Genomic DNA, 22,732 nt, shown 5'->3' on the forward strand with positions numbered 1-22,732 from the left:
GGTCCATTTATATTTACCCCAATTATAAATATACATAGAATAAAGTCTACCACCTTGGTGTATTAATCATACTTATTCCTCCTGCCTTTATTTTCCTTATTTTAATTTTTTAAATATTTTTCAGTTTTATTTTATTTTTTAAAATTGTATTGAAGTATAGTTGATTTATAATGTGTTAATGTCTGCTGTATAGCAAAGTGATTTAGTTATACATATATATATTATTTTTCATATCCTTTTCCACTATGGTTTATCAAAGGATACTGAATATAGTGTGTTATACAGCAGGACCTTGTTGTTTATCCACCTTATATATGATAATTTACATCTGCTAATCCCAAACTCCCAACCCTTCCCTCCTCTACTCCCTCTCCCCCTTGGCAAACACAAGTCTGTTCTCTGTGTCTGTGAGTCTGTTTCTGTTTCATAGATAAGGTCATTTGTGTTGTATTTTAGATTCCACATATAACTGATATCATATGGTATTTGTCTTTCTCTTTCTGACTTACTTCGCTTACTACAATAATATCTAGGTCCATCCATGTTGCTGCAAATGGCATTATTTCATTCTTCTTTATGGCTGAGTGATATTCCATTGTGTGTGTGTGTGTGTGGGTGGGTGGGTGCGCACGCACGCATGCATGTGTGTGTGTGTATATATATGTATATATATATATATATATATACATATATATACCACATCTTCTTTATCCATTCTTCTGTCAATGGACATTAAGGTAGTTTCTGTGTCTTGGCTATTGAAAATAGTGCTGTTATGAACATAGGGGTGCATGTATCTTTTCAAATTATGGAGGTTTTTTTCTGGATATATGACGAGGAGTGGGATTACTGGATTATATGGCAACTATATTTTTAGCTTTTTGAGGAACCTCCATACTGTTCTCCATAGTGGCTGCACCAATTTACATTCCCACCAACAGGGTAGGAGGGTTCCTATTCTCCACACCCTCTTCAGCATTTGTTATTTGTAGACTTTTTAATGATGGCCATTTTTAATGGTGTAAGGTGTGGTACCTCATTGTGGGGTTTTATTTTTTTTAAATCTGGAGTATAATTGCTTTACAATGGTGTGTTAGTTTCTGCTGTATAACAAAGTTAGTCAGCTATACATATACATATATCCCCATATACACTCCCTCTTGCGTCTCCCTCCCTCCCACCCTCCCTATCCCACCCCTCTAGGTGAACAGAAAGCACTGAGCTGACCTCCCTACGCTATGTGGCTGCTTCCCACTAGCTATCTGTTTTACATTTCGTAGTGTGTATATGCCACTCTCTCACTTCATTCCAGATCACCCTTCCCCCTCCCCATGTCCTCAAGTCTATTCTCTACATCTGCGTCTTTATTCCTGTCCTGTCCCCTAGGTTCTTCAGAACTTTTTTATCTTTTTTTTTTTTTGATTCTATATATATGTGTTAGCATGTGGTATTTGTTTTTCTCCTTCTGACTTACTTCACTCTGTATGACAGACTCTAGTTCCATCCACTTCAATACAAATAACTCAATTTTGTTTCTTTTTATGGCTGAGTAATATTCCATTGTATATATGGAATATTGAATATATATACAATATTCCATTGTATATATGTTTATATAAGATATATAAACATCTTCTTTATCCATGCATCTGTCAGTGGACACTTAGGTTGCTTCCATGTCCTGGCTATTGTAAATAGAGCTGTAATGAACATTATGGTGCATGATGCTTTTTGAATTATGGTTTTTTCAGGGAATATGCCCACTAGTGGGATTGCTGGGTCATATGGTAGTTGTATTTTTAGCTTTTTAAGGAACCTCCATACTGTTCTCCATAGTGGCTATATCAATTTACATTCCCACCAACAGTGCAAGAGGGTTCCCTTTTCTCCACACCCTCTCCAGCATTTATTGTTTGTAGATTTTTTGATGATGGCCATTATGACCGGTGTGAGGTGATACCGCGTTGTAGTTTTGATTTGCATTTCTGTAATGATTAGTGATGTTGAGCATCCTTTCATGTGTTTGTTGGCAATCTGTATATCTTCTTTGGAGAAATGTCTGTTTAGGTCTTCTGCCCATTTTTGCATTGGATTGTTTGTGTTTTTGTTATTGAGCTGCATGTGGTGCTTATATATTTTGTAGATTAATCCTTTGTCAGTTGCTTCATTAGCAAATATTTTCTCCCATTCTAAGGGTTGTCTTTTGTCTTGCTTATGGTTTCCTTTGCTGTTCCAAAGCTTTTAAGTTTCATTAGGTCCCATTTATTTATTTTTATTTTTATTTCCATTTCTCTAGGAGGTGGGTCAAAATGGATCTTGCTGTGATTTATGCCATAGAGTGTTCTGCCTATGCTTTCCTCTAAGAGTTTTATAGTATCTGGCCTTACACATAGGTCTTTAATCCATTTTAAGTTTATTTTTGTGTATGGTGTTAGGGAGTGTTCTAATTTCATTCTCTTACATGTAGCTCTCCAGTTTTCCCAGCACCACTTATCGAAGAGACTGTCTTTTCTCCATTGTATATTCTTGCCTTTATCAAAGATAAGGTGACCATATGTGCATGGTTGATCTCTGGGCTTTATATCCTGTTCCACTGATTGATATTTCTGTTTTTGTGCCAGTACTACACTGTCGTGATTATTGTAGCTTTGAATTATAGTCTGAAGTCAGGGAGCCTGATTCCTCCAGCTCAGTTTTTCTTTCTCAAGATTGCATGGCTATTCGGGGTCTTTTGTGTTTCCATACAAATTGTGAAATTTTTTGTTCTAGTTCTGTGAAAAATGCCATTGGTAATTTGATAGGGATTGTGTTGAATCTGTAGATTGCTTTGGGTAGTAGAGTCATTTTCACAATGTTGATTCTTCCAATCCAAGAATATGGTATATCTATCTGTTTGTATCATCTCTAATTTCTTTCATCAGTGTCTTATAGTTTTCTGCATGCAGGTCTTTTGTCTCCTTAGGTAGGTTTTTTCCTAGGTATTTTATTCTTTTTGTTGCAATGGTAAATGGGAGTGTTTCCTTAATTTCTCTTTCAAATAGTGTATAGGAATGCAAGAGGTTTCTGTGCATTAATTCTGTGTCCTGTTACTTTACCAAATTCACTGATTAGCTCTAGTAGTTTTCTGGTAGCATCTTTAGGATTCTCTGTGTATAGTATCATGTCATCTGCAAACAGTGACAGCTTTACTTCTTCTTTACCGATTTTGATGCCTTTTATTTCTTTTTCTTCTCTGATTGCTCTCGCTAAAAGTTCCAAAACTATGTTGAATAATACTGGTGAGGGTAGGTAACCTTGTCTTTTTCCTGATCTCAGGGAAAATGGTTTCAGTTTTTCACCATTGAGAACAATGTTGGCTGTGGGTTTGTCATATATGGCCTTTATTATGTTGAGGTAAGTTCCCTCTATGCCTACTTTCTGGATAGTTTTTATCATAAATGGGTGTTGAATTTTATTGAACACTTTTTCTGCATCTATTGAGATGATCTTATACTTTTTATTCTTCTGTTTGTCAATATGGTGTATCACACTGATTGATTTGCATATGTTGAAGAATCCTTGCATTCCTGGGATAAACCCCACTTGATCATGGTGTATGATCCTTTTAATGTCTGTTGGATTTTGTTTGATAGTATATTTTTAGGATTTTTGCATCTATGTTCATCAGTGATATTGGCCTGTAGTTTTCATTTTTTGTGACATCTTTGTCTGGTTTGGTATCAGGGTGAAGGTGGCCTTGTAGAATGAGTTTGGGAATGTTCCTCCAAACTTTTGGAAGAATTTGAGAAAGATAGGTGTTAGCTCTTCTCTAAATGTTTGATAGAAGTTGCCTGTAAAGCCATCTGGTCCTGGGCTTTTGTTTGTTGGAAGAGTTTTAACCACAGTTTCAATTTCAATGCTTGTGATTGGTCTGTTTATATTTTCTATTTCTTCCTGGATCAGGCTCGGAAGGTTGTGCTTTTCTAAGAATTTGTCCATTTCTTCCAGGTTTTCCATTTTATTGGCATACAGTTGCTTGTAGTTGTCTCTCATGAACCTTTGTATTTCTGCACTGACAGTTGTTGCTTCTCCTTTTTCATTTCTAATTCTATTGATTTAAGTCTTTTCCCTTTTTTTCTTAGTGAGCCTGGCTAATGGTTTATCAATATTTTTTTATGTCCTCAAAAACCAGCTTTTAGTTTTATTGATCTTTGCTATCGTTCCTTCATTTCTTTTTCATTTATTTCTGATCTGATCTTCATGATTTCTTTCCTTCTGCTAACTTTGGGGTTCTTTTGTTCTTCTTTCTCTAATTGCTTTAGGTGTAAGGTTAGGTTGTTTATTTGAGATGTTTCTTGTTTCTTGAGGTGGGATGTATTACTATAAACTTCCCTCTTAGAACTGCTTTTGCTGCATCCCATCCTAAGTTTTGAGCCGTTGTGTTTTCATTGTCATTTGTTTGTAGGTATTTTTTATTTCCTCTTTGATTTCTTCAGTGATCTCTTGTTATTTATTAGTGTATTGGTTAGCCTCCATGTGTTTGTATTTTTTACAGTTTTTTTTTTCCTGTAATTGATATCTAGTCTCATAGCACTGTGGTCGGAAAAGATACTTGTTACAGTTTCAGTGTTCTTAAATTTACCAAGGCTTGGGCTTCCCTGGTGGCGCAGTGGTTGAGAGTCCACCTGCCGATGCAGGGGACATGGGTTTTTGCCCCAGTCCAGGAAGATCCCACATGCCGTGGAGCGGCTAGGCCCATGATCCATGGCCACTGAGCCTGTGCGTCTGGAGCCTGTGCTCTGCAATGGGAGAGGCCACAACAGTGAGAGGCCCGCATACTGCAAAAAACAAAAAAAAATTTACCAAGGCTTGATTTGTGACCCAAGGTATGATCTATCCTGGAGAATGTTCCATGACAACTTGAGAAGAAAGTGTATTCTGTTGTTTTTGAATGGAATGTCCTATAACTATCAATTAAACCCATCTTGTTAATATATCATTTGAAGCTTGTGTTTCCTTATTTTCATTTTGGATGATCTGTCCATTGGTGAAAGTGGGGTGTTAAAAGTCCCCTACTATGATTGTGTCATTGTTGATTTCCCCTTTTATGGCCATTAGCATTTGCCTTACATATGGAGATGCTCCTATGTTGGGTGCATAAATATTTACAATTGTTATATCTTCTTGGATTGATCCCTTGATCATTATATAGCGTCCTTCTTTGTCTCTTGTAATAGTCTTTATTTTAAAGTCTATTTTGTGTGATATGAGAATTGCTACTTCAGCTTTCTTTTGATTTCCATTTGCATGGAATATCTTTTTCTATCCCCTCACTTTCAGTCTGTATGTGTCCCTAGGTCTGAAGTGGGTCTCTTGTAGACAGCATATATACTGGTCTTCTTCTTGTATCCATTCATCCAGTCTATGTCTTTTGGCTGGAGCATTTAATCCATTTGCATTTAAGGTAATTATCGATATGTATGTTTTTATTACCATATTCTTAATTGTTTGGGGTTTGTTTTTGTAGGTCTTTTCCTTCTCTTGTGTTTCCTGCCTAGAGAAGATCCTTTAGCATTTGTTGTAAAGCTGGTTTGGTGGTGCTGAATTCTTTTAACTTTTGCTTCTCTGTAAAGGTTTTAATTTCTCCGTCGAATTTGAATGAGATCCTTGCTTGGTAGAGTCACCTTGGTTGTAGATTTTTCCCTTTCATCACTTTAAATATATCCTGCCACTCCCTTCTGGCTTGCAGAGTTTCTGCTGAAAGATCAGCTGTTAACCTTATGGGGATTCCCTTGTATGTTATTTGTTGTTTTTCCCTTGCTGTTTTTAATATTTTTTCTTTGTATTTAATTTTTGATACCTTGATTAATATGTGTCTTGGTGTGTTTCTCCTTGGATTTATCCTGGATGGGACTCTCTGTGCTTCCTGGACTTGACTGACTATTTCCTTTCCCATATTAGGGAAGTTTTCAACTATAGTCTCTTCAAATATTTTCTCATCCCTTTCTTTTTCTCTCCTTCTGGGACCCCTATAATTCAAATATTGGTGTGTTTAATGTTGTCCCAGATGTCACTGAGACTGTCCTCAATTCTTTTCATTCTTTTTTCTTTATTCTTCTCTGTTGTAGTTATTTCCACTATTTTATCTTCCAGGTCACTTATCCGTTCTTCTGCCTCAGTTATTCTGCTATTGATTCCTTCTAGAGAATTTTTAATTTCATTTATTGTGTTGTTCATCATTGTTTGTTTGCTCTTTAGTTCTTCTAGGTCCTTGTTAAGCGTTCATTTTCTCTATTCTATTTCCAAGATTTTGGCTCATCCTTACTATCATTACTCTGAATTCTTTTTCAGGTAAACTGCCCATTTCCTCTTCATTTGTTAGGTCTGGTGGGTTTTTATCTTGCTCCTTCATCTGCTCTGTGTTTCTCTGTCTTCTCTTTTTGCTTAGCTTACTGTGTTCGGGGTCTCATTTTCACATGCTACAGGTTCGTAGTTGCCGTTGTTTTTGGTGTCTGCTCTCAGGGGATAAGGTTGGTTCAGTGGGTTTTGTAGGCTTCCTGGTGGAGGGGACTGGTGCATGTGTTCTGGTGGATGAGGCTGGATCTTGTCTTTCTAGTGGGCAGACCTCGTCCAGTGGTGTGTTTTAGGCTGTCTGTGAACTTATTATGATTTTAGGCAGCCTCTCTGCTAATGGGTTGGGTTGTGTTCCTGTCTTGCTAGTTGTTTGGCATGGGATGTCCAGCACTGGAGCTTGCTGGTCATTGAGTGAAGCTGGGTCTTAGCATTGAGATGGAGATCTCTGGGAGAACTCTCACTGATTGACATTACAAGGGGCTTGGAGGTCTCTGGTGGAACAATGTCCTGAACTTGGCTTCCCCACCTCAGAGGCTCAGGCCTGACACCTGCCCAGAGTACCAAGACCCTGTCAGCCACACAGCCATGTACGTGGGGAGCTTATTGCCTTTTGGGAAGTCTGATTTCTTCTGCCAGCGTTCAGTAGGTGTTCTGTAGGAGTTATTCCACATGTAGATGTATTTTTGATGTATTTGTGAGGAGGAAGGTGATCTCCACGTCATACTCCTCCACCATCTTGAAGGTCCTCTCCTTGCCTTTTCTTTTAATCCTCTGTTCCTCTTTTCCTATATTTCTTTGGGGGACGGTTAACTCATCAATTTTTAAAAATTATTCTCTCTTCTCATTGACTTTTTAGTTATTCCTCTTGGCATGACTTTATACTTTAGTGGTTATTATAGAGGGTAAAACATGCATCTTTAGCATATCACATTCTATGTTTAAAAATTACTTCAAGAAAAATATAAGAATTCTATGACAATCTATTTCCAGTTTTTAGTCCCTACAATTTATGCTCTTGTTTACTATAACTTTACACATTAGAGAATATAAACTCCATTTTCTTTTGTTATTATTTTTCTTTAAAGAGCCCATGGTCTAAAGTGATTTTGTCATATATATGTACAAAAATTAGAAACATTTTTTAAAAGAGTGTTTTAATTTATTGACCTATTTGCATTTTATAGTGTTTTTCCATTCCTTCTTGCAGAACCAGATTTCTAGCTGATATTTTCCTACAGCATTTATAATGTCTTTTAACATTTCTTGTAAATCAACTCTGCTGAGGAAATTCTTTCACCTTTTGTCTAGATAAAGACATCTTTAGGACTTCCCTGGTGGTCCAGTGGTTAAGACTCTGTGCTTCCACTGCACGGGGCATGGATTGGATCCCTGGTCAGGGAAGTTCTGCATGCATGCCACACGGTGCAGCCAAAAAAAAAAAAAAAAAAAAAAAGTCTTTATTTCACCTTCATTTTTGAAAGGTATTCTTACTGACTATGGAATTTTGAAATGACTTGATAATTTTTCCCTTTAAGCATTTTTAAAATGTCATTCTCTTGTTTCCTGTTCTTCATTTTTTTTTTTTTTCTGATGAGAAGTCACCTGAAATTCTTATTGTTTCCTTATTCCCTTGTATGTATTGTATCTGTTTGAGAGCTTTCAAGCTTATCTTTGGTTCTTAGCAGTTTTACTAGTACATATCTAGTTCTGTTTTTTTGTTTATCGTGCTTGGATTTCTCTGAGCTTCTCAGATATGTCATTTTTAGTTATGTTCAATGCATTATAGGCTTTAAATTCCTCCATGGTAAACTGCCCGTGCTTTGTACTTAGTGTAAGGCCTGGAGCCAAAGGTCTCCTCCTGGTTCTTCTACTACACCTTTAGACTCCTGTGGACTCTACATGCCTGCAGCAAAGGGGGGTTCCCTCTTAGTGCTCCCAAGCCTCCCCAGCAGTACACTGCTTTTATCTGGGACTAGCACATGGCCTAATTCTCCAGCTTTACCGTCACATTTAGGCAGGCCCTATGTTCCTGAATTGGTGAGCGTTGATCTCAATGCTGCTGACTCTCTCCAGTGTTGGACTGTCACCCTCTGTTACTAGGTGCAAGACCCAGTGGGTGGGAAAGTTTCTATAGACAGGACCTGTATGCTCACACTCAGCTGTCCTGCCCTTATCTCTGTGGCAGACAAATGTTGTTTCTAATTCATGTAAAGTTGGAGGGTGGGAGTTGTTCTCTTGTTTCTGCTGATCCACCCTCAAACTGAGGCACTCCTTTTAGTTCATTAGTTTACCTTGCAACTTTGAGTATCTAATAGGCTCAAAAATTATGTTTCTGCAGGCTATCTGATTTGTTCTCATTGTTTAGGTGGGAAAAATGTTTCTTGTAATGTTCTATATCCTAGACAGAAGGGTTATATCCTTAACTCTTCTTTAGATTTGGTTCTCTCAGAAACAAACGTTAAGAAAAGGATTTGAGTGCAAGTAGTCTGGGAGGAGGTGATCCCAGGAACTCCAATAAAAGTAGTGGGAGGAGAGACAGGGAAAGAAGGAAGTCTACATAGTGTGTTAATGAGTAACTGTGATACAGTCCCACTGGGGACTTCTGGAGCACTGTATGGAAACAGCCTAAGTGAGCAAGCTGGGTCTTTATCCACCAACTCCCAAGTGTAATTGATTAGTTGTCCTGCCTATAAGCGGAGTCTACTGGAGATCAAAAAAGGCTGAGACTCGCAGGTGCAGCAGAAATTTTATACATGAAGGAATGCGAGAGGGCACAACAGTGTCTGTTAAAAACTCTCTCTGTGCCAGTTAGGACATTAATTACTTTATTCCTCAGTCATATTGATGTACTGAGAGGATGATTCATACCTGATGTATCTTTGTATTCTCCCAGCATGGAGAATAGTCAGAAGACAATCAATCACTATTTATTCAATGAGAAAATAACTTTTATAAAGTACCAATATGTAAAATTCTGGTTAGCTCTTCTTCATTTCCTGTCCTCCTCCCAAACCAACATCCTTACCCCCCACCTCAATCACCCAGGTAGTATAGTTTATTCTCTTAACTGCCAAAAAGGTTAAATTCACCAGAATGGTTAGACTCTTTTAAAAAATTACTGATTTTTCTAGCTAATTTAAATGTATTATAATTTAAAAGTATAATTTCCAAACCTGAACTTTATCTAACAGATATTTTGTATTACTTGCAGCCAACAATGATAAGGCATCCACCAACAGTTGTTTGCTACATTTGTGGTCGTGAATATGGAACAAAATCAATTTTCATCCATGAGCCACAATGTCTGAAAAAATGGCATAATGAAAACAACTTGTTGCCTAAAGAGCTAAGGAGACCAGAACCGAAAAAGCCAGAAGTCAGGACCATTACTGGTAAGTTTTTGGAAAAAAAGACTTGAGTGTATAAGGGAAGACTTTTCCCTCTAAACTTAAAAGAGTAGAGGTATTCTTTTATTACTTGTTCAAGTAACTGAAATCAGCAACATTTACTGTCTTGGCTATAGCCAAATAGAAAAAACAGTTCCAGAATACCTGACCAAAGTGTTGTCTTCAGATGCTGAGACATAAAGATACTATATCCTGGCAAACTGTACAAGGAGAGGGACTCACTGGTATTTGCTATATTTCCCAAAAGTTGCTTTCATATATTATCAAACACAAATCTTTAAAACTTTGTAGCTTAAAAAACCTTTGGGGACATCTGGAAACATGTTTTCAAATATGAATGTGTTTTAGTGTTCAAAGAGCGGGGGTACAAAAGTGAAATTCTTATAGGGTCTGCTAGTCAGGATACACAATTGAATAAATTTGTCCATGTGTGGAAAAAGGGAAGGTGGAGACTATGAGTGGGAGAGCACTGCCTTTCTTTTTTTTTTTTTTTTTTTTTTTTTTGCGGTACGCGGACCTCTCACTGTTGTGGCCTCTCCCGTTGCAGAGCACAGGCTCCGGACGCACAGGCTCAGCAGCCATGGCTCACGGGCCCAACCTCTCCGCAGCATGTGGCATCCTCCCGGACCGGGGCATGAACCCGTGTCCCCTGCATCGGCAGGCGGACTCTCAACCATTGCGCCACCAGGGAAGCCCAACACTGCCTTTCTAAAGGAGACAGCTGCTATCCAGTTCCAGCTGGTGTTACACTTAAGAAATTTAGCCTTAAATTTACTGTGATGTGTCTTTCAATAATACAAAAGAAACTGGAAATCTAGACTTCTATATGAAATGTCCAGATTTTAAAAATTTTGCAGTGAATACTTTGTAAAACACTGCACAGGTTGACACTGGAGCTTCACAAACTGCCATGTGTGGTCGCATTACAGAGCCTTATACTTACTCATTTAGGGTGAGAAAGAAGTAGTTCAGAGAGTGTGTTTGCCATACAAGCTCAGACTTGCTCATCATCTGCCATTGTCATTTTCTCAGTTGATCTCCTGATTCCCCTCAAAGGAAAACTATTCTTGGTTTTAAGAGAATCATTCAATTAATTGATTTTCTTTATGTAACCATAGGTACCTTGGAGGTCATTTAGTATCAGTTAGCCCAAAGTACTCTTGTGAGAGATGTGACCCAAAGAGACTTTTTTTTAACAACCCACAGAGTGGAATCTAGATTGCCATGATAAAGTTCTAAAGGCTGCTAGAACCCAACTATTCACAGTCCTTGCCTAAAGGAAGGCTCTGCATGAAAAAGGTGGGAAAAGAGCTCAAGATGCAAATATCCATCTACTGAAATTAGAACATTTGCTCACAAAGAAATTGTTCACCTCTTTGAGACTGTCTTCCCATCAGTTCTCATTTGGTGTCAAAAATCTATTTCCTTCACTTCTGATCTTTATCACTTTCTCTGCTTGAGCATGCTTATCACAATTCTAGAAGAGGTGAGAGAAACGACTGGTTTGGAAACCCTGGAGTGTTCGCCATTCTGTTATTGGCTACAGATGGAAAAGGCAGGTCCTATAATTGCACTTTCTGCAATTGTTCTCTTGGCTCCATGCTTTTGTTATTTCCGAGGTTGCCCTTCCTCTCTAGGCAAAGAGAATTCGCATGAACATTTCCATCCCGTGGACTTACTGTAGTCATAGGATTCAAATAGCCCTTCCTCCAGATCCAAAGTACAAGCCCTAAAACTTTTAGAAATGTGATGAATCATCTTCAACTGAGAATCAGTGAATACTCTGGAATTTTTGAGTCCATATTAAAACTCATATGAGTAAGGAGAAAGTCAGTGCCATTCCTTTTTAAACTGCTTTTAAAGCACTCAAAATATACATTCAGGGCTTCCCTGGTGGCGCAGTGGTTGAGAGTCTGCCTGCCGATGCAGGGGACACGGGTTCATGCCCCGGTCCGGGAAGATCCCACATGCCGCGGAGCAGCTGGGCCCGTGAGCCATGGCCGTTGAGCCTGCGTGTCCGGAGCCTGTGCTCCGCAATGGGAGAGGCCACGACTGTGAGAGGCCCACGTACCGAAAAAAAAAAAATATATATATATATATATATATATATATATACATTCATATCCTGCATGGAAAGTGACACTTCCTTTATCCAAGGGAGAAATACTAGGTTGTCCTGTTGTGCTGGAGTTTAATTTCCCACGGAGAAAAAAATAAAAGAAAATGAACATGAGTAAGCTTGTTAAAGAATCTAAGGTTTGCTATGTTTGTGTGAACCACTAGACAGAAGTCATATGGGTATTGCCTGGGCTTTAATGAAGAAATATATGCTGTGAAAATAATTTTTTAAAAACTATGTGATATATTTTTGCATGCCTGACTACATTTTGGGGGGCCTATTTTGGGCTTCTAAGACATAGTCAATTTAATGTACTAAAGCCATTCTATTTAAATAAGGTTTATTAAAGTTAAATCCCACACTGTTTCTCTAAAATAAACCCATATGCCTTTTTTCCTGTACTCTGCCAATGGAGATTATATATCTCTCAGCTGCCTTTGTTGTTTCCTTAAGGACGCTTTTTTTTCATCAGATGAACTATTCTGTTTGCATTCTTCACTTTAATTACTTAAAGAATCTCTGAGTTTACGGCCATAAAGAGATGATAAAGTTTTAGGATATAATTCATCTTAAATTCACTCTCAACTGTCAGTTATGTCCTCTAAAAACATTCCACTGAAGGATTACAGGAGAAGAAAATTCAAATAAATGTTCTTTTCCTTTTGTAAGCTTATATTTAGAGTCAACTGAAAGAAAGCCAAAAGTTATATTTGCAAGATAATAATGTGTAAGCAAAGATGTTAATAATTAGTGAAGAATGCATATCACAACACATAAAACAATGTCTTCCCCTTTTTAAAATCTGAAGACTGAAAAACCTCTAGTTCAGAGCTAACGGTTCTCAACCCTTAAAAGACCGAGCAGCACTTTTTTTTTTTGGCAAAAGTAATACGATTTGTTTAAAAGCCTCAGTCAACAGGTATTTCCTGAAAATACTTTCCATAAAAAGTAGAGCATGGTTCTCCAGAATGAAAACTGATCCATTTTCCCATTTTCTTTTTCTTTTATTTTTTGTTCTTCTCTTTTTTTCTCCTCTGTTTTTCTTTAACTTTTCAGCCAAGGGTTTCTATGATCTTGATGCCTTAAACGAAGCTGCTTGGACAAGTGCCCAGAGCCAGTTGGTTCCCTGTAATATTTGTGGGCGTACCTTCCTGCCAGACAGACTGATTGTTCACCAACGATCCTGTAAACCAAAAGTCGCCAAGTAAAGCTCTTTCCCCCTACGAAATAGTTGCAGGAATTAAATCCTTTGGAAAGAGCTGGGATATGACGGGGAGGAGGAAAAGGAGGGGAGGAGAGGAAACAAGGAAAAGTGGAATTGACCAAAGGCCATCGAGCACGAGACGCCCAGCTCAGTGCTTTGGGGGCCTGGTGTGACCACTGTGTCACTGCTTTTAGCGTGCAGCTGCGTGTGTGTGCCTTGGCATGCCAGGGCCTCGCATGTCACACGGTTGTCAGGCAGAATTACACGTGGCCGCCCCTCATCAGAGCTGGCATTTTTATCTCCAGGAAATTTCAGAGCCAGTTGTTGCTGTTTTTCTTCTGGTCTGATTTCCTGAACAAGATTCTGAACCTCACACTTAGGACTATTATTCAGTGAACAGAGACTTTGGGTGGTGACTTCAGGCAACTCTTTAGTTCCCGAGAAAAACTGGATTCCCTCCCATCCCTGTGCTTTCTGAAATAATGTGCCACTCCCTGCTATTTCTGATCCAGGGAAATGTTTTTAATTGAGTTAGTGACCAGGAATCTTCTTTTCTCTATAAAATTGTTCAACAGGAGACACATACAAAAGAAGAGCTAAGGACTTAAAGTACTAGAAGCACACAGAACTCATGCTCCCTTACTAATAGTGAAAAATGCTACAAGGAAAATTCAGCATCTGTGCCTGCCTCATATGTTGGGAGATTGCTGTGATGTGATTCATCACATGGGTGGAAGCTAGCTCCCTCCTCCTATAGAAGAGGTCCAGCAAGAGTTCTCTCTGCCCTCCTAGGGGCTTATAGGTGTTTTATTGTGGAGATCTAAAAGCCTGCCTGGAAGTCCTGTGCCTCCCAAACCAAGGGCCACACACAGTACATGGGTTGTGAAGCTGCTCTGGATTTGAGTCCTTGAATGTGTATTCAGAGAGGCGGGACTCCTGGGAGGAGGCCAGGGCCAGGGAGGTGCTCTGCCCGGGAAATTCTGCTCCCCCGGGGCAGTGCTGCTTTGCCTGGACTCCCAGCGGTTTTGCTTGAGATCTTTGCTCATTTTATGGCTGACTTTCAGCGCCATTTTGGATCCACCAGGTAGGTTCCTGCAAACCTTGCATTCATGACCTTACACAGCACAATTAAGTCCAAATTATACAAGCAAATTTATTTGACCTAATAATTTGGTCATAATCTACAGGTTATAAAAGTTTAGGTTAGGATAACGGTGCTAATTATTTGGGTTTTCCTGCCTGTTCCAAAGGAAGCAAGAGATGAACTTCTTAAAAAGTCTTTTAGATATCCCCAAATAAGATTAGCATCTTGTAAAGGATAGCCTTTAATGACTCATACCTGATGGTTTGTTCTTTTCTTTTGTTAAAAAAAATGACAACAGCATCTAATGTGTAGTGAGTGTACTGTGGGTCAGGCACTATGCCTAGTGCTTCCTATATATCAGTTTATATAAATCTCACATCAACCCTACAAGTAGATAGTATACTTATTTTATACATGAGGAAACTAATACTTAGACTAAAGTAGCAAATTCAAGGTCACACTGGACTTGGGTTAAGGGTTGGAGTCAGGAAGCAAACTCAGGACTGTTGGACTTCCAAGCCCATAATCTTATCCATTGCCATTTGTGTGCTAGATACCACCATTAATAAGATTAACTCCAACATAAATGATCTGACAAATGTCAATTTTGTACAATGTTTAGTAACTAAGGCAAATGGGAATTTTAGCATGCTTGCAGTTTGGCTGCTGGTCTGGGTTTATCTTAAACCGAGGTGAAAACAAAAGTTTGAACTGCATTGTGTGTTATTTATTTATTTATTTGCATTATGCGGGCCTCTCACTGTTGTGGCCTCTCCCGTTGTGGAGCACAGGCGTGGGACACACAGGCTCAGAGGCCATGGCTCACGGGCCCAGCCGCTCTGCGGCATGTGGGATCTTCCTGGACCGGGTCACGAACCCATGTCCCCTGCATCGGCAGGAGGACTCTCAACCACTGCGCCACCAGGGAAGCCCTGCGTTGTGTTTTAAAAGCCACTTCTGTATTCTGCTGATGTTCAGAAGCCAGACAGCAAGGGAAATAAAGCAAGAGTTCTGGCCTCAACTTTGAAATGAGTGGCCATTTAGGGTCATAAAGAGAGATTCGTGGGCCTTCGCTTTCAAAGCATGAGAAAAACAAGACAAAACTACTTTATCTGTAGGAATTATTAAATCTGAGTTCTTGAAGCGGTTGAAAAAGATGAGCTCTTGTAAGAACTGTGCTTCCACAGGGAACAGCTTGAGGAATGTCAAGGTGCCGACCGTGGGACTTCCACTTCTGGCTCCAGCTCCAGCTCCATCTGAGCTGGCCTGGAAACGTTACAGGGGATCAAATCTGAAGCAAGTTCAGTCACAATGACATCAATCCAAGGGCTCCCATCTTTCATCAAGGCAAGTCACTGAAGTCTCACCATTAATAGGACAGAGCTCACCTGCTGTCTGCCGACTGCCCTCCCCCCAATTTGTTCACATCTGTGCAGATTTTTTACTCTAAAAAGGAAAATGATTTTTTTAACAATGGTTGGCACATCCATGAGCTTTGAATCTGAATCTTGTAATGGTTCCCATAGATAGTCTCCTAGGTGATGAAGAGCAGATACTAGATGAAGGTACTTGGAGCTCTTACACTGGCTCAGGTAGGTATCGGCTTGGGATGCAATGTTATTAGAGGCATCGGCAACAATACAATTCCCTCTCTGCTCTGGCAACTGGCGCTGCACGATCTTTTATTGAATTCCCCTTTAGTTGAGGTTATGGGAAGAATTCCAGGATTTCTTGATGCTCATTTGCACATTAAATTCACATCAAAGTTGCGGGGCATGTCTTATCAGAAGGGAACCCTGGAGACAGAACAAGCCTGTCCTACTAAGGGATGTGGATGGGGAGACTCTCCTCTGGTGAGTAAGCATGGAGATCTGTTCGAGCTCCGTTGTGGGAGCTCCTCAGGTTGTGGGAGCTTCTCCTCATCTGGCAGCCTTGGATGTATTTCCAAGTAGGGTCCCAGTATTTCCAAGGATGGCTCCCAGATGACACTGCTTCAGCTTGGGGAATATTGGCCTGAGTCTCTTCACAGAAAAAGAAGCTTCTACTGACAAGCAGACCCATTTGTGAGCAGGGAAGAGAAAGAGGGCAGATATCCAAAGCCTTCCATCTCCTGAAAACCTGAAAACAGCCCTTGGTCTCTCTGTACTTCTGACATTAGCAGCATCTCTTCTTTACACCCTCATCTAAACCAACTCATATGGCTTTAATCCCATACCAGGTCAGGTCAGGAAGTTCAGCCCTTTCCTTCCCCAACCCTGTGGGGACCTTTCCCTGCTCTGGCAATGGACAACCTTCCTTTATCATTTATTACTTCCCTCCTGACTCTCTGTCTGGTGCACATGAACGGCTGTGCCTGTTTCAGCTGGCCCTGCCCACTCTCTGTGAGCACTGTGGCCAGAGATGGAAATGAGGTTTTCCTGCATTTGGAAGAAACAGCACACATGAGAGGCAGTTGAGTTTCCGGCGGGGGCCAAACTGGATGGTGTAGAGAGAATTACACCAGGAAAAACACTGTTAATTTAGCATAGGATGGTACACTTTTGTGCTTAGTTCTTTTAAATTTTTGTTATAAAAATATTCAATAGATAACACCTGTACAGTAAAGGATAATGAAGTCTTATGTCCTCCACACCCAGACAAACTTAGCTGAAACCCCACTAAGGTTGAATCTGAATGGTCTAAATTTCAACTACTATTCTTTTGGGTATAAGAGGATGAAGGATGTGGGGAGAGGTGCTGGGAGCACAAGATTGCAGAGTATCTCTGATAATGCCTTTTATTTCTACTTCTGGAAACATGAGATTAAGCCAGCATGGATATAAACCAACTGCAAGTAAGAAAGTGAAACCTGGCCTAGGCATCATGGGGGCTAAGTCCTATCATTGATTCATATTGATCACCTATAGACCAATGTTTTCAGATAATACTTAATTGAGAGTGTGTTTGGCAAAATAATGTCCCCAAAGATGTTGATACCCTAGTTCTCCAAACTTACGAATATGTTACCTTGCATGTTATGCTACCTTTGCAGATTGTGGTTAAGGTTTTGGGCCTTGTAATGGGGAGAGTATCTCGGATTATCTGGGTGGGCCCAGTATAATCATGAGTCCTTAGTAGTGGAATAAGAAGAAAAAAGGGTGCTTGAGAGAGATGGCAGCATAAGAAGGATTCAACAGTCTGTTGCTTGCTCTGAGATGTAGGAAACTATGTGCAATGACCAGAGAAAAACCTCTCCGAGTTAAGGGCATCCCCAGCAGACAGCCAGCAAAGAAACTGGAACCTCAGTCCTTTAACCACAGGAACTGGATTCTGCCAACAACCTGAATGAGCAAGGAAACAGATTCTCCCCTGGAACCTCCAGAAAGGAACACAGCCTGCCAACAACTTGTTTTTATCCCGTGAGTCCAGGGTTGAACTTCTGACCTACAAAACTGTAAGAAAATAAATGTGTGTTGTTTAACCCATTGTTTATAATAATTTGTTATGGCAGCATCAGGCAACAAATAGAAGAAGCATCCACAGGCAGACCTCAGAGATACTGTGAGCTCATTTCCAGATGACCTCAATAAAGTGAATATCACAATAAAGCAAATCACAGAAATTTTTTGGTTTCCTCATGCATAGAAAAGTTATGTTTACACTGTAGTCTATAAGTGGACAGTAGCATTATATCTAAAAAAGCAATACACATACCTTAATTTAAAAAATGCTTTATTGCTAAAAACTGCCAAAACAATTGCAATGGCAACATCAAAGATCATTGAATGCAGATCACTATAACAAATATAATAATAATAAAAAAGTTTGAAATATTGAAAGAATTATCAAAATGTGACAGAGAGACATGAAATGAGCAAGTGTTGTTGGAAAAATGGTGCTGACAGATTTACTTGATGCAGTGTTGCCACAAACTTTTGTCAAACAAAACAAAACAAAAACTCATCAGCAAAGTACAGTAAAGCAAAGCACAATAAAATAAGGTGTACCTGTATGTGGCATAGGGTAGGACCCCCAGACCTTCTACTGATCAGAGAGATAGGGTCTTCAACTCCACGTGGGACACTGGCCACCTCCACTGCTTGCATTAGTGAGAAGGCACCATAATCAAATTCAGTAGGGCCAGATAGCCCAACAAAAATTGGCTCCAATATTTGCTACCCGCAAAATACCCAGCTATTTTACAATATGCACAAAATATGGATGCAAATTTTTAATGTTCTGTTAATATTTTTAATCATAAAACGGATTCTGTTACATGTACACACTTGTTTAAAAACTAATAAATGGACAAATGCAGTTGAATTACTTGGCAGTTGACTTTTCATGCCAATGACCCCATGACCTTGTCCTACCCACCTGTCTGTCTTTTCCACGAGCGGCAGAAAGAAAATAACTGTATAATCTGAAATGGTAGAAGGTTATTGTTATGGGAATCTCTAAATAAGGTACTAGCTGAAAAACAGTGAAAATATCCAAGCACTGAAAATGCAGATATGGCTTAAACAAATCTCATCGTTCTCTTATGATCTTCAGCAGGGCTTTTCTGAGGGGCCATGTGTGGATCTAAAAAGTAGGCTGGACCATCAAAGAACCGTGCTCAAAGTGTAGGGGAAGGGTAGAAAAAGCACCTGATTTGAGGACCGTCATTCAGCCGAATTATCAAGCAAGAAGTTTCCCTTCAATGCCTTCATCTCCCATCTTTGAACCTTCTGAACTCTTTCCTCCCAACCCCCATGAAGGTTTCTCCAGGATCCTGCTGTCCTGTCTTCTATCTATGACTGTCCAGACTTCTGTTTCTGTTGGAGAAGAAACTCAGGTGCTCCACCTTCCAGATATCCCTCCATCTCTCCTAGTCTGCTCATCCACATTTCTCTTCCTGTGTCCCTTTCTGGACTTTTCACTAGCTATTTCATTAGAAAGAAACTTGAGAAAGTCTTCCATGCTAAGGGGTTCATGGAAGTTGATGGTTTGATGCTCTATCTCTCTCAGATGGTATGGTTATTTTAAAAAAGTTTCTTAGAAGTATTATGTCTATATCCAAAGTAATGAAGTCCATGTGGTGGAATTTTAGACAAAATGTTGGGATGGAAGTCAATGGGCATGGGAAGCAGGTCTCTCCTTGACCTTTAGTGACCCTCATCACACCACATAGACCTCTGTTAACTCCACACCTGAGCAGAGACACCTCTGACAGGGTTTCTACGGACAGCTTGTATTAAGGTAGGCTAAGTGCTGTAACAAATAGACCAAAATATTCTAAGGGCTTGAATAAGACAGAATTTTATTTCTTGCCCTGGGCAAGTGAGCAGTATAGTGAGGCGTCCCTCCTTTGTGACATCATTCAGGGCCCCAGGCTGATGAAATCTCTGCCACTTTCAACATGTGACACACAAGTTGCCCTGGTAGGTCCTCTCCTGTCAGCTCATCCACGAGGAGAAAAGAGCATGGAGTTACCTATTCGGCCTAGAAGAAATGCTCATCAGTCCACTCACATTCATGGGCTAATTGACTGTACCTGAGTGCAAGGAGGTCTGGACATTGTGTTCTCACTGCCACAGCAGGAGGAAGAGGTGACCAGGGATTTGGGGGAATAATTAGGATTTTCTGGCATGAGCTCAAATCTCTTCCTGGCTTCTTGTTAGGGGACCACTTTCCCTTTTGTGGGAAATTGACAATATTTGGGCATAAACCTCAGAGGACGAGAAATTATTCTTGCCATCAAGGCAGGCAAGGTTGGTAAATTAGGCCCCCCAAAAGATAAAACTTTAAAAAATTATAGCCATTTTCATATATCAGAAATAGCAACATTCAATATTTGAAGGAAAGATTGCCCTTTTTTTATTATTTGAGGAAACGCTTTAAAAGGCATTTTTGATATGCAAAGTTTAGTCCTGAGTTTAGTCTCACAAGGGTAGCTGGGGCAAAGAAGAGCAGTCTTGCAAAAGAATGTGAATGGCCACCTTTACAGTGGACAAAGCTCCAACTTTGAGGAAGTATTATTGAGTACACTGGTTTTTCATCCTCTTGTTAGAGACTGACAAAATAATTGGAGTTTGGGGCTCAGAACTAGGTCAAGGGGAACTCCCACCTATGTGACGAGGGACTGAAACCACAGCAACACCTCAGCAAGACAGCAGGTAGGGGGCGCCCTACATTGGGACAAGGCTAGTGGACTTAGGAGCAGCAGTCACTGCTGCCGAATTTTAAATGTCCCTTTCCTGCACTCTTAATGCTGTATGTTATCTTCGAGCCTTCACTTTGCCTTATTGTTAGCTGTGCTGGGGTGTGGGGTGGAGCTGTGAAATAAGAGAGGAGCCAATGTCTACACATGGAGAGCCAGACCAAGGAAGCCCTTGAAGCTACAAGGAGCCCCCAAGCAGCAGTCAGGAGCAACAGATGGCAAGCAACAGCCAAGGCAGGTGCAGAGTCTCCAGGAATCCTCAGAATCACCTGAGGAGAGGACTGGGATTCCTGACATCATCTATGAGCAACTTAGATCCTGGTTTTTCAGCTAGCAAACCCTGGAATGCCAGAGACCGTAGGTATATGGTTAAATGTGCTTCAGTAAAGCATCAGTGAACAACACAGCACTGCATGTAACTGACAAGTGGTGGTACACAGGTTCTGACTCCTGCAGCCAAAGCAGATGGGGGAAATGACATCTTTATGAAGACCTCAAGGCAGAGGGAGTTCGGAGCTGGCCCTGAAACGATGAACAGGTAGAGGCAGCAGGGGTACTAAAGGACACACGGGGGAAGAAGCTTACAGAAACTGTGGTCTACTCCATATCCCTGTAAGCAGCCTCAGGGATGAACACTCTGTATAATACCAGTATCAGCATTTTCCAGGTGAAGCACAGCGGGAAGCTCTATATCCTTTATGGGTGTTTCTAAATTTAATTTTTATTTTATATTAGAGTATAGCTGATTTACAATGTTGTTATATTCTTTATGTTGATGGGTGACTTGACCACAGGAAAGACAAGTACAGAGCTTTTAGACTATGAGATCAATTCATACAAGAAGTTTTCGAAGTTAACAGCTGAGTTACTTGTTCTGGATAAAGGTATTTCTCTTTCTCTTTTTAAACATGCTTCCTGCCCAACTTCTGTCACCAATTTGGTATTTTCCAGAGATGAAGAACCCAGATCCAGAAGGTGGTAAAGCATTAGTACAGAGGGTTAGAAGCAGTCCCCATATATAGCTGGGCAAACAGGCAGGCTTGGGAGGGGCTCAAGAGCAGCCCTGCTGTGTGTGGAAATTATCTAGGAGAGCAACAGTGGACAGCAAGTGAGAGGAACAGCTGAGCAAGGACAAAGGGCATGTGCAGGATTTGTGTGCAAGGAAGATGAGGGGCAATGACAAGACAGAGGCCAGGGTGGTCATGGATTTATTCTTCCAACCCTGCAACTTGAGGTAGGTGCAAAGCAAATCTGAAGAGGTGTACAATTTTCTGTTTTTGTTCAGGAGGGCACTGGACAAGATGACATCTAAAGGAAAAATGAGGGTGAGTGAACACAAAGGGTAGGAGGGGTATAAATCTGCTTTTCCCATTTTGTTCCCACATTTGCCTTTTCCTCCTTTTCGTCCTCTCATAGTATCACTGTCTCTGGCCCCTAGTTCCCTTTCTCTTTCCAAGCACGCTCATTTCGCACAGCTCTAGCAATGAGCACGCTCTGCCAGAAGAGGACAGCATTGGGAAGCAATGAGCAGAGGCATCCTCACTGTACAGGCACAAGTCCCGCCAGGCAGAGACAGGGTCTGGTTTTCTGTTTATTCTAGCAGCAAACTCTGAAATAAACATGAATTTATCCCTGAAGTCATATCAAGTGACTCCTTCATCTCCCCCGCTCCCAGCTTCTTAAAGGAATAATCATAAATATTCAGGGTATAGATACCAACTTGGCTTCATAACAGGCGATGTTTCAGCCAGTTTTCTGACAAAACTTACATAGAATATTGAATGCAAATATCTAGATATTGTGAGTAATTCAGGCCAAAGAGGCACTTTGTTTAAAGTATGCTGGCTCTTATTATGCAGTTGGCAGGGTTGAATTTGTATTCTACCGGGTATTTTGTTGTTTTTTTTAATGATTGCACAAGTCACTTATTAATTATTCTCAACACATATTTCTTGAGCACCTGTGAGGTGTCATGGGTTGCCTGGACAAGGGGGAGGTATGTAAACAACCAGGTGGTATAGATGGATGATGTGGGATTGAAAGAAACTGGATTTTTGAAGAAGGAAAAGAAAGTTCTAAAAAGGGAAAGCAATGGTGAGTACAGATGACACCTGCCCCATCCCCAGGCATTATGTTATATGGGATATGGGGATCTGACAGTGTCCATGGGGGACAGAATAGACTTAGTTAGAGTAAGAAGAATTTTTTTGAATATTAAGAGAAGAAATTGGGGCTAGAGGTAAATTACAGATAAACTGCTGATAACGGAGTATTAAGGAATAAAGAAAGGGTTTGAGGTAGGAAACATAGGCGGCCTCATAAGTGTATAATCGGGGTATCACATGGAGCACCACGCTTAGAAGGCCCCATGCTTGATTTAATGTCTTGATTTTACAAGCAGGAA

At 40.2% G+C, this 22,732-nt stretch overlaps 1 protein-coding gene across 1 annotated transcript in view; it reads left to right on the top strand.

Annotated features, from left to right (window-relative positions):
* LOC114892956 (zinc finger protein 474-like) overlaps positions 1-13,082 on the top strand; it is a 34,909-nt gene extending 21,827 nt beyond the window's left edge. Inside the window, 2 exon segments of the mRNA XM_029218342.1 lie at positions 9,545-9,725; positions 12,916-13,082. Of these exon segments, the coding sequence (XP_029074175.1) occupies positions 9,545-9,725; positions 12,916-13,067 (333 nt within the window). The 3' untranslated portion in view covers positions 13,068-13,082.
* The last annotated feature ends 9,650 nt before the right edge of the window (positions 13,083-22,732 follow it).

This window comes from Monodon monoceros, unplaced genomic scaffold (genome assembly GCF_005190385.1).
Source record: "Monodon monoceros isolate NGI ecotype Baffin Bay Population unplaced genomic scaffold, NGI_Narwhal_1 Super_Scaffold_12, whole genome shotgun sequence".
NCBI lineage: Eukaryota > Metazoa > Chordata > Mammalia > Artiodactyla > Monodontidae > Monodon > Monodon monoceros.